Source organism: Tenrec ecaudatus, chromosome 8 (assembly GCF_050624435.1).
Source record: "Tenrec ecaudatus isolate mTenEca1 chromosome 8, mTenEca1.hap1, whole genome shotgun sequence".
NCBI lineage: Eukaryota > Metazoa > Chordata > Mammalia > Afrosoricida > Tenrecidae > Tenrec > Tenrec ecaudatus.
This window is the reverse complement of record NC_134537.1, coordinates 28,160,151-28,172,182: the sequence shown is the minus strand read 5'-3', so window position 1 is coordinate 28,172,182 and position 12,032 is coordinate 28,160,151. Positions and strand designations below refer to the sequence as shown.

Genomic DNA, 12,032 nt, shown 5'->3' with positions numbered 1-12,032 from the left:
CCCCTGTGCCTTACTTTCCCCAAAGGTGAAGAAGGACTATTAGTCCTACCTCATCAGATTATTATGAGCACAGTAAATAAGATATGCCTTTAAACCTTTATCTGGAAGATGGCGGGTGCTTCATATATACCCAATGAGGATGATGATGGTAATGATTTGTCTGTCATACCCATCATCACCCCCTGCCCGTGATCCTGTGGAGGAGGAAGCAGAGTCATTCCATGTGGCTTCAGAAAGGAAAATTAGATGGGTAGAAGCAAGAAGAAGAATGAATCTGGGCCAACAAGACCTATCAAATAACCAGAACTTCCCCATGAGCACGCAAGCCTCCCGTTCCTAGATAAGCTCACCCTGTTGGCCATTTGTCGTTGAGAAGGAGTCATGGGTGAAAAGACACCATAAATTGTGAGCTCTCAGCAAGTCTAGAGGTGAGCTGTACCAACAACGAGAAGCCCCATCTTTCTCTCTTGGCAAATCGTTGGCAATTTGGAATTGTAAGTGATGCTGGAAAACAGGTTTTCCTTGCACGCTAATGGTCTTCCCTGCCTTGCAAGAAGCAAAATGGAGCGCGATTGTCTTCGTTTCAGAGTGCCGTTGCCGTTGATGCCGAATTGCTACCATGGGTGGTCTCTTCTCTCATAGTTCGATGCTAAGGGCTTATATTTGGGGCACCCTCTCTAGGGGAAGCTCTCTTCTCTGGAGGTTGGGGGGAGGGGGACAGGGGGTGTTCCTTTTCTCTGGTCAGCTTTTCTTCATGGGTTCCTCGGTGACCTTCATGTCCTGTGACAGCCATCCTCCCGCTTGGTGTTTCCCTGCCTCTGTGCCTAATCTGCCTTGATATTGCAAACGTGATTGGTGTAACAAAACACCCTGTACTGCGAATGGACTCATGGACACACAAAGACGATTTGATTCCCAAATGAGATAGCGTGCCACAGGTGTGTGGTTGTTGTTGTTGCTAGGTGCTGTTACATTGACTCCAATTCCCAGTGACCCCCCACGTGCAAAAGCCTCACCATTGTGATGTCTGAGCCCAGGGTGGCAGCCACTTTGTCAATCCATCTTGTTGAGGGTGTTTGTTTGTTTGTTTGTTTGTTTTTGCTTCCCTTCTGCTTTACCAAGCATGATGTCCTTTTCCAGGAACTAGTCTCTTGACCACACATATTTGGGGGGCCACTAGTCAATGCATAGTAGCAGTCAAATTCCCCAAGTTTGATTCCCTGCTCCGTTATTGACCATCTATTTGATCTTTGATAATTTAGCTCACCTCTGTGAGTCCATTGTTTTCCTTTGTGAAATTAACTAAGCTACCTATAATCCTAAGGAGCGAGGAATAGAACTAATGTATTTCGTGCTGTGGTGGTAAGCACCATGCCAAAATGAGCGGACTGAATAGATGATGGGAGACTGGCAAATTCCAGCCTTTTGACCTTTTATATCTCCAGGGGGATGCTGGGGGTGGAGTTGGACAAAAAAGCTACTACATCAGCAAGCACATAGGCCAGAATTGCACTTATGGTACAGATAGGGGAGGCAGAAAAACTGTGAAAGCCTTTCCTGTCCTAAAGTCTTGTTCTTCTCACAAGAAGGACTAAATAAAGGGAGAAAAATGAAAGTTTTCTATCATTTGTTGAGAATTGACTGCGTGTTAGATTCTGGACTCGTGGCCCCACCAAATCTTTATAATGATTAGGATGGAGCAGAATAGAAGGTAGTAAGGTAGGGTTGGAGAGCAGTTTTGCGAATGCTTTGTACTCTGACCCTAAAAAGGAGCCTTGGTGGAAATGTGGATGAGGCATTGGGCCGCTAAGCAAACCACAAGGTGGGCAGTTCAGAGCCACCAGCAGTACCTTGGGAGAAAAATAAGACTCTCTGTGCTCATGAAGATTTACAGTCTTGGAAATGGTATATAGGGCCTCTATGGGTCCAAATTGCCTCAAGGGTAGTGAGTAAGTTAGTTGGTTTGGCCTGACCCTACAATACTCCTGGACGTGTTGTGATCCCTGGAGCCTTGTGCTGCTGTCCCTAGTACTGAACCGGACTAGCTCTGGCCAGCTCACTACAAAGGTCAGACATTAGGCTTGAGGAATGTTGCCCAAGATTCAGCTTCTGAGAAGAGACAGGGGAGTGGCTGGGGGCCATCAGACCCTTTTTGAGAAGCCTCCACCCCACACCTATGGAACCTTGCTTGGTATAGCGGAGGACATTAACGGATGGCCTTTTCTCTCTGTTCCCCAGTGTGACGGGGTGGAAGTGGACCTAAGCAATGTCTTCCTTGAAGGCATTGCCATCCTTAACATCCCCAGCATGTACGGCGGCACCAACCTCTGGGGAGAAACCAAGAAGAATCGCGCTGTGATCCGGGAAAGCAGGAAGGTCGTTATTGACCCCAAGGAACTGAAATTCTGTGTCCAAGGTAAGGCAGGAACCAAGGCTGTTGGCTGTAGGTCAGTGGGAGGGGCATTCCTGTAAGTCGATAAGCAAACTCTATCAGAATCGACAGCAGGCCCTGTAACACCAACTAGGACCTCTGGTGATATGCTGACTCATCATCCCTGCTGTTGCAAAGTTTACAACCTAATTGAGAAGATAGAGTCAACCCTAAGGGGTCCCTAAATGACGGTCAGTGGGGACACCGTGGGAGTTCTAAGAGTTGAATGCTGTGCCCGTCATGGCTGTAAGTGTCCTCCAATAGCCATTTTCCTACCGCTCTCTGGAGTGACCTCTCAATGCCATCAGACCCCAGTGAACTCCCCCTCTTCTTGGAAGCACCATCCACTTGGCTTCAAGATTCCACACTGTGCAAACTGTCCTCCTACCTCACAGGTCACACCTCTTCCATCTTTGCTGCCAATTCCTCTTCTCCCTGACTTCTTGATGCCTTTTCTGTCTCTACTTACCCCTGGGTGGACTCAGTCATCCCTGAGGCTTTATTTTAACACCTCACGATACCAAGTGTGCCTCAAACCAGGCCACCTACTCCCTGGGCTTTAGGCTCCTGTGTCTAACGGCCTATGCAGCAGTGTGTCCACACAGGCCTCCCATAAACCATCCCTCTCACCCACAGCCTTCTCCACCTCAGGTGATAAACAAACAATTCTAGGTTTCTAGTTACTCCAGTCAAATACTTGCCACTAATCTTTGAGTCCCCCTTTTGAGCTCATGTACCTGATATAACCCACCGGAAAATCTGGTGGTTCTACTTTTTAAAAATTTTTCCTTCCAAAAAGTCACCCAGGATCCAGCTAACTTCTCACAACCTGCCTTCTTACCACCTTGGTCTGAACCACCATCATCTGAGTCCTGGACTACTGCAAATCCTCCTGAGGGAATTCCTTGCGTTTAACCCTACCTGGTAAAATCCATTCTCACCACTACATCCAGAGTACGCCTGTCAGATCATGCCATTCCTCCGCCCAAACCCTGCAGAGGCTCCACGGCAAAACCAAAGCTGTCAGTGTAGCCTGCAAAGCCCTGTGTAGGTACAACCTCCTCATGTTGAACCTGAGCCTTCCTCTGCTGCTCTTCCTCACGCTCTGCCTCCACCACCAGTTCCCCTCACATAGCAGGCGGCTCCTCAGAACAGACGGGTCGCTCTGCCTGCAATTTCACGTGTCCTGCGGACTATCAGCTAGGCCTTCCTCTTTCTGCCTGCTGAGGTAGCAAATGTAGCTCACCACGACCTTGACGCCAACCCCTTGCTAGCCATTTCCACCAACAAACCCACGGGCACTTGAGGAAAGCTGCTAGCAGCTCTGATTCTTCAGTGGGTTAAATGAATGGGCTCCAGGACTCCTTGAAGTGGCCTCAGGCAGGACTGGTGCCTGCAGGAGAGAAGCCTTATGTGAAGGCTTTAGCAGAGGAGCCATGCTGAAAGACAGGAGACTGGGATTCTAGGCCACAGGTTGCCACCAACCTACTTCTTGGCACGTCCATGTTCCTTGACGAATGCCGAGATCCAGTATACAAGTTTTGGTGCCTGGATGGATGGACTGGGCCAGATCCTTGATTGTAAATAGGGCTTATTTATTGACAATGCAGATTCCTAGGGCCTGGTACGGAGCTGCCTCGTCAACTTAGGAATTTTTAACGAGCTCCTCAATGGACTCTGATGGACCTCCAGCTTTGAGAACCACAGATGTAGACAGATATCCCAAGTGTCTTCCCGGCCTTGCGTCTTAGAAGTCTTTGTGTCTGTGTGCTTTGATGTCCCAGCCTGTGAGCAGGACCTTATCCCACCAGTGGACAGAGACAGAGCTTGGCTGACTCGCACAGGGTGTGGCTACTGGCTTGGTTCAGACCCAGCTGTTGGGTAATGGGACTGTTGAGTCCCAGGGAAATGCCATCAAACAGCAGCATCTCCATACTTCCCTCCCTTTCAGGAAAACTCAGGCTTGTTTTGGTTTGAAGGCATTCCTGGGTGGCACAGACAGTGAAGCACTTGGCTATTTGTCAAAAACATTGGCAGTTCAAACCCACCCACAGGCACCTCGGAACACAGGTCTGACAATCTGCTTCCCCAAGGTCACGGCCTTGAAAGCCATGAAGAGTGGTTCTGCTCCACACAGGGGGCTGCCGTATGGGGCTAGCTCTGTGGCAACTAAAACCCACAGCTGGGAGTGGGAGGGGGGGGGCTGTTCTGGTCTCTGCCGTGGAGCCCTGTGGCATAGTGGTTGTACACTGGGCTACTCACCCAAGGTCAGTCACTGGAAGACCCGGCTTTCTACTCCCGTAAAGAGTTACAGTCTTAGAAACTCACAGAGGCAGTTCCAGCCTGTTCTGTAGGGTTGGTAAGAGTCAGAATTCATTTGAGTTTGGGGGGTTTGTTTTGGTTTGGTTTATGGCCCTTTTACACCCCTTTCATTTCACACAGTACACTTTTCTATTTACATAAATTATTCAACGGACTAATGTGTTCCTCCTCCCTCCCTTGGCAGGGAAGTTATGGATGGGATTGTGGGTGCTGGGAGAGGAGGGGTGGGAGCTTGGATGGTTTCTGCAGATTTCCTACTGCCACCCCACTCTGCCAGCCAGAAAAGAACTCGCCACCAGAGCGCCCTTCTCCGCCTCCCTCCACGTGTTACATCCCCTCTCCTCCCAGGGTCTCGGAAAAACTCTTGCTGAGCTCATGTTCTGCTTAGGACTTGAAGAACAATCTTCATCTTCCGCTGAAATGTCTGAGCGTGTATCTTCCCCTTTGTCAAGCAGAAAGGAGTGGCCGGAGTAAAGTGTCTGCTGATGGCTCTTGACCATCATGTCCAGGAATCTTCTTCCCGGTTTCCCCTTCCCGCCCCCCGGAGGACATGCTTTCACAGCGAAAAACAAAGCCACTTCCTGTTCTCTGGATGAGGACACGAGCCAATCAGAGAAGGGGCCCGTCTCGTGGTCTGAGCAGAGATGCCAACCTTGAGCTTTTTCCTTGGAAGGACCATGAGCTCATGGAAGTTGAGCCGTGCATGGAAAAAGCTCAAGAGGCAACTTCTTTTAGGGGAAAAGCAATGGCTTAGAAGTCACAAGTCCAAGATCCCAGGCTCGACGCTGCCTCTCACCCACTGTGTGACTTTGGCCAAGTCAACTCAGCGGCAGTAGGTTTGGGTCCCATCTCCTTGCGTGTTCATTGTCCTTCCATGTAAAATAGGAACCCTGGGGGTGTCATGGTCTCTGAACTGCAAGGTCAGAAGTTTGAAACCCCCTGCCGCTCTGAGGGAGAAGAAAGAGGCTTTCTACTCTTTTAACGATCACCAAAACCCACAGGAGCAGTTCTATCCTGGTCTATAGGGTCACTCTGAGTTGATATCAACTCAATGGCAGTGAGAGTGAGACCATCTTATTTTGAAGTTTTCCCCTCCCCCGCCTTCCTGCTCTATAAAATGGAGGTTTGTGGCCAGGTGTGGGAGCCGTGGGAGACACCCCCCCCCCAATTGGATGGGGGTATCTTCCTCCTTTCAGCCTATTCTGCGCCAGTAACTCTAGGCCAGGGGTCCTCAAACTACGGCCCACAGGCCACATGAGGCCCACTGAGGACATTTATCCGGCCCACCAGGTGTTTTTCCTGCCACTGCCTGTCCTGCTAGCAGCCACTCGTCCAGTGTGCATAGGAATTTGTTCATAGTTTTTTTTTTTTTTATTAAACTATAGTCCGGCCCTCCAACAGTCTGAGGGACAGTGAACTGGCCCCCTGTTTAAAAAGTTTGAGGACCCCTCCTCTGGGCTGGTGACTGGAAACAGCAAACTCATTTGCACTCACAGTAACCCCACAGGGGTCAGAACTAGACTCCATGGGGTTTCCAATGGCAGTGACCTTTGCAGTGGGGAAACTTGCTCACACAGGTTCAAGCAGGAGTCGAACTCCAGCTTACTGCCTGCCTCAGGAGGTTTGCTGCTCAAAACAGAGCCACGCAGCCAAGGAAACTTTTATTTTACACAGATACAAATAATTTCTAGACCAAGCTCCCTGGCAGGACTAGACCCTTTCATTTTCCCTCTCCTTCTGCCTGCCCCATCTTGATCTCAAACCGCTTGCTGTAAGCCATTTACTATTGGGTCGCCCCTGAAACCCGACCTCTAGCAGAGCTGCCTGCTGCCCCAGGCTCAGCCACAGCCTGACCAGCAGTGCTCCGAACTGGGTCTGAATTTGTACAAGAGGTGTTTAATCTCCCTAACCAGCCAACATGCATTAGGCTGCTATTGACTATACACCTACTTATGGGCCAAGCCTGTTTGCATATTTCAGTCTCTAATCACTGTACATCTGAGGACAGAGAGGCTCATTGGGCTAAGTGGCTGGCCAAAAAAAACACACAGATAAGGCACAGCAGGGCCTGGGTTCAAACCTGCCTCCAGCTACCCAGTGCACCTTAGGTGCTGGGAAGGAGGCAAGCATGCCTGGGATGTGGGGTCCCAGAGAAATAGATGGGGAACAATTGTGCCATTCTGCCATGTTGGTCAAGCACCATGGGTGGTGGAGACATTGAGTGTCATAGGTAAGTGGAAGGCAAGGGAAGGAAGGGCCACCCTTCAAAGCTCGGCCCCCAGCTGCCCAGCACTGAGGTCAACAGTAAATATGTGATGTCTGTACTGATGAGTGGCTAGACGAACAAAAGAGGATGCGCGCTTGGACTTGGGACAAGAAAGGGCGTGAGAAGATGGCGAAGGGGGGAAGGAGACCGTGAGTTACAGCTCGAGCACCCAGAAGTAGCAAACAGGTAGACGGAAGGTTGGAGGCCCCTCGAGTGTTGTGCCAAGCAAAGTCCACGGATAGAGGCCTTCACGCCGGGAGTGTGAGCAGCGTGGACCAGAGGAGAGGGACGGGCACTGGGGGCAAGGAGACCCAACAGAGGGCGAATGCCTAGGGAAGGCTTAGAGCTCTCGGGCGTGAAATAGAGGCAGCAGCCCAAAGGGAAGAGGGCAGTGGACAGAAGCACTGAGGAATGAACTGGTGAACATGAGAGTGCCCCCAGCTGATGCTTCCTGCCCCACGCACCATCCGGTAGGACTCCAGTTTCTTCCAGCCGCCAGCCCAGCCTCCTTATCCGCACACCTACCCAAGGCTCAGGCTTCTGTTTGGTGACCAGAAGACAGAAGGGATGCTGAAGGGATGCTTTCTGGAGGAACGCACGCGCCTCCTCCTAGCTCCAGCGCCCATCTCGTCCCTCTTTCAGGCCAATATATCCAACATCTGTTCAGCTCCTACTTGAGTTGAACCCTAGATGCTTGGAATATTTTACAAATACCATCTCATTTGAATCCCCTACATTTTAAAGATGGGAGGAAAATAAACCCAGGGAGGTCGATTGCCCTGCCCAAGGCCACGCCAACTGGAAGCTCCGGGACAAGGCCCCACGTCCTAGTGGTCCAAATGGGAACTCTTTCTGCAATCAGGCACTCCCCACTCCTCCCCAACAACCAGTCACCACTCTGGCTGTACCTTTTGGGGGCTAGGGGTACCTGTATGTGTTTCTCTGGGCGATGAGTAGTTGTTTGCTACTTACCTTGGCTATGTCATGCCTGAGGGTCAGGTTTGAGCTAACCCCAAAAATCTCACCATGGATGGATTTATTTTATTACACACTCCAGGCCTGAAATTGAGGCTTCTTAAACGCAGGGGGTCAAATAATGACAGATAATACACCAAATAGTATTTTACTTAAGGGGCTAGGACTCAACATCTCATCTAATAAAGGCATAACAGTGAGGAGTTGAGAATAACTCACCCCACCTAGCTCACCTCCTGCCTTCAGGGCCCCTATCATATTTTCTACGCCTTGACTCCTCTGCTCCGAGTTGAGATTTATAGTCACAGGAGCTTTGATTTGAATTCCAGTTTCACCATGTGCCGGCTGTGTGATATTAAGCAAGTATCTTAACAGCTCTGAGCTGGGAGTTTCCCGTGTGCGGGGGAGCAGAGGAGGGGGATGTTCAGCCTCTCAGAGTTGCCACAGGTTGAAAGTGTGGTCACCTTGGTGAAGCAAGTGTGACTGGGCCTACAACCTTTTCTGGGCTATGATTGTTCCCTCCAGGTCCTCACTGGGACACACACACACACACACACACACACACACACACACCATGGGATTTCCTGTAACTCCACTGCCTGTCAGGCCTCCCGAGACCTTCTCACGTTTGGTTTTCCTTGGTGGTATGATGACATTTCAAAGCCATTTCCAGATTGTTCTTCCTGAGAAATTCCCCACCACACACCTCTGCAGGTACATTACCACTCCTGCTTCTGAAGTCACCTGGTGTCCCCCGCTCTCCTTGCAGGGAGGTTGAGTCCCCTCCCCTAATGTACCGAGCCTTCCTCAGAGCCATAGCTAAGCCTTAAGGAGGGAGCCACACAGAATGGACTACTCTCCGCGCCCCACCCCCACCCCCCAAGGAGCCCACAGCACTGGCCATTGCGCGCTGTGCTGCTTGTTTTCCTGCCCGGGGTGTAGGGTTGCACTGAGCATTCTGCCCAGAGAAGCAAGAACTGCTGCCGGTCAGCTCTTGATCCAAGCACCCGGGAAATCCAGGCTCCATCTTGGTTGGAATAGCTCCACGGAAGCCTGAAGGAGGGAATGGGCTTCCCCAAGGTCACATGGTCTGTACAGGGACCAAACTCCCAGGCTCTGCCTGTTGAGCTCACACATCCCATTGCCCTTAGACCGTGCAGCTTCTCTCTCCTCAGCCAAAAGCAGTGTGGCTGCTTCTCGTCTTCCTCCCGCTTCCCAACTGGATGACCCAGAGACCGCGGCCCCTGGGTACCTTCCTGCAACTCATCCATGCCCTCATGGGACTGTACAGAGCCCCAGGAGGAGACGAAACCTGGCAGCAGGTGGGGTGCCCCTTATTGGGCATAGCAGGAAGAAAACTCTCAGAGGGATGGAGGTGTACACCTAGGCTCCACCCACTACCAGCAAGCTGATTCCAAATCAGAGTGTCCCCCCACAAGGGTTCCAAGGGCATGAGTCTTTATAAGAGCAGACAGCTTCAACTCCCACCCACCCCCGCAATGAAATTCCAGTAGGTTTGAACCACAGACCTCGTGGTCAGCAGTCCAACCCTTTCCAGACAACACCACGGCATAACAAAGCCATGCCTTCAAGATGGCCAAGTCCTGCTCCGCCTCCACCCTGCTCAGTCCAGGGACCACACGTACACATGCACACATGCATGCAGACACGCACCTGCATGTGACCGCAGGGAAAGGACAGGAAAGTCGTTTTCAAATACAAAATCGAGCTTCCTCCCACTTTAGAGTAAGTGAGCTGAAAAAGGGGGGCGGGGGGCGGGGAATGGTGCTTTACTTGCCGGGTGGGTCATGGTGCCTCTGCCCTTCCCACTGGTGCTTTCTCCCTCAGCGCTCTCCTCACTCCCCACCCCCTTCTTCTCATCCGCCCCTGCCCATGCGCCTCTCCTCCTTCTCCATGGTGGGCCTGGGCCATCTGCAGCACTGGCTGGGAAGCAAAGACAGCTGCTGCCTGCGGCAGTCCCTTTCTGAGGACACAAACGGTCAGGTCACGCAGCAGTGCCATCTCTCCAGGGTCTGGGCGGCCAGGGTGCTTGGTGGCATGCCTGCTGAACCCCCTGCCAGCCCTGTGAGCAAGTCATTGTGTCTCCAGTCCCAGATCAAGGGCAGGCTCTGAGGTTCAGAGACTTCCCTCGGGATCACAGAACTAGGGAGGGACTTACTTGAGCAGAAGTGCTGAAACCCAAGTCTGGCCAAAGCCCAGGCTCTCTGCTTGCTTGACAGGAATACCTTCTGTTTCTTGAGTTTTCGGAATTCCAAGGATTGAGCCTTCCTTCCTATTTCATTTTCAGGCCAGGGGCCCTCTGGCCCCATCCTGGCAGTGGGTCGCTGTGGTGCAGTGAATTATTTGATAGGGCTTTCCTAGCCAGCATGTTCGCACTCAGTGTGCTGCCACTGAGTCGAGGCTGACTCATAGCGGGTCCCCTAAGGGTTTCTGAGCCTATAACTGTTGACAGGAGCAGAAAGCCCTGTCTTTCTCCAGCGGTGTGCCTGGTGATTGCCGACCTATCGGATCACAGCCCAGTTCGGAGCCACTACACTACCAGGGCTCCTTCTCCCACCCAATGGCCAGTGGGAACCTGCAACGCTAATTGCCGGATATAAAATGAACCGGAGATCGCACTGCCATCGAGAAAGAAGTGTCAGGAGTGGAACGCATCCTTAGACCCCTCAATGGCTGCATGCGGAACCTTCTTGATCCAGGGCGCGGAGCTGTGATGCCACAGGTGGAGTGAGAGCAGAGGCGCCAGAACCCGGAGCATAAGACAGTGTTAGGCTCCCCAGCCCACAGAGCGAGTCAACTGAGTGTCTTCAGGCAAGTTGCTTGCTTGCAGAGTGTGGGGCCTGTAGGTCCTTAATCAGCGGAGCTTGGTTTTCTGAGTGCCTCATGGGGACCAAGGCTTATGGCTGAGGGCAGTGCCCTTTGGGGATTTATTGGCAGAATTAAAGGAGTTTTATAACATTTGTCCACGCAGGAGAGAGACCAAGGGGCCATGTGGCTGAGAGACTGAGAACTAGAGAAATGTCTGCCTGTTATATGGTTGAGAAGAGATGCTCTTGACTTGAAGAACTGCATCCTGAGCATTTCTGATTCCAAGTCGTAATCTGTTAGCTTCCTTCATAAGTCCATACTTGTGAGTATTTTCTGTGAGTTCTATGTGGCCATGGCAATGAAGTTTTGAACCCGGCAGAGAGTAGTATCTTGGGAGGGGCAATGGTTGATAACAGAATTGGTTAAGAAGGTTGGAGGGTGCAGGCATGACTAACCTGAAACTCATAACATTGGGCCTTGGGCTGATGTTGAATTTCAGTCTCCTCCTTTGTGAAGTCAGAGGTCAGATGCTGCCCTGTGCCCTTTTCACAGCCGGCACTCTCAGGCAAGCGTGTGTTGTTCTGAGATGGCCCTTACTCACGGTGACCCCACGCATGAAGGAGCCAGGGCCTCTTCATCTTGTGTCTTCTTTGTGACTGATTGTGGGTCCGAGCATCATGATCCATTAGCTGATTTTCAGAGATAGATTGCTAAGCCTTTCTAAGCTGTGCTGGGGCGGGGGGGGAGGGGGGGGAGCAGCCAGAGTCAAACATATTTGATAGAGACCCTTTTATGAAGCCTTAAACAGGACAAAGACAATCAAGCCAGAATGAAGGAATCCGTCAGCACATACATAGCCCAGAAGCTGAAATGGAGTCTGCTGATTCCCAGCTATGGGAATGATTATATATGATAGAAAACAAGGGTAGTCATCGCGAAATCAAGACTGGTGAAAAGGCAGCCCATCACTGTCACAGGTTAGACTAAAGAAGTCCGTGGTGGGGAGGGATGCATGCTTACATTGTATACACAATTACAGGTTTAAAGAGCTCATAGGATTGGTCCCAGGACTTTGAACATCTCTCTAGCCATGCCATGGTCAGGGTATGACTCGTGACTGTGCCACTTAGATGCCATTGAGCCATTTTGGGTAAGTAATAAAGGGTCTCTATGAGGTGGAGTCAACTCAGTGGCAGTGGGTTTGGTTCT

At 51.2% G+C, this 12,032-nt stretch overlaps 1 protein-coding gene across 1 annotated transcript in view; it reads left to right on the top strand.

Annotated features, from left to right (window-relative positions):
• The window catches only part of DGKG (diacylglycerol kinase gamma), a 273,423-nt gene that overhangs the window by 225,202 nt on the left and 36,189 nt on the right, over positions 1-12,032 (top strand). Inside the window, exon 22 of the mRNA XM_075556178.1 lies at positions 2,239-2,416. Within this exon, the coding sequence (XP_075412293.1) occupies positions 2,239-2,416 (178 nt within the window). The remainder of the gene's footprint in view (positions 1-2,238; positions 2,417-12,032) is intronic.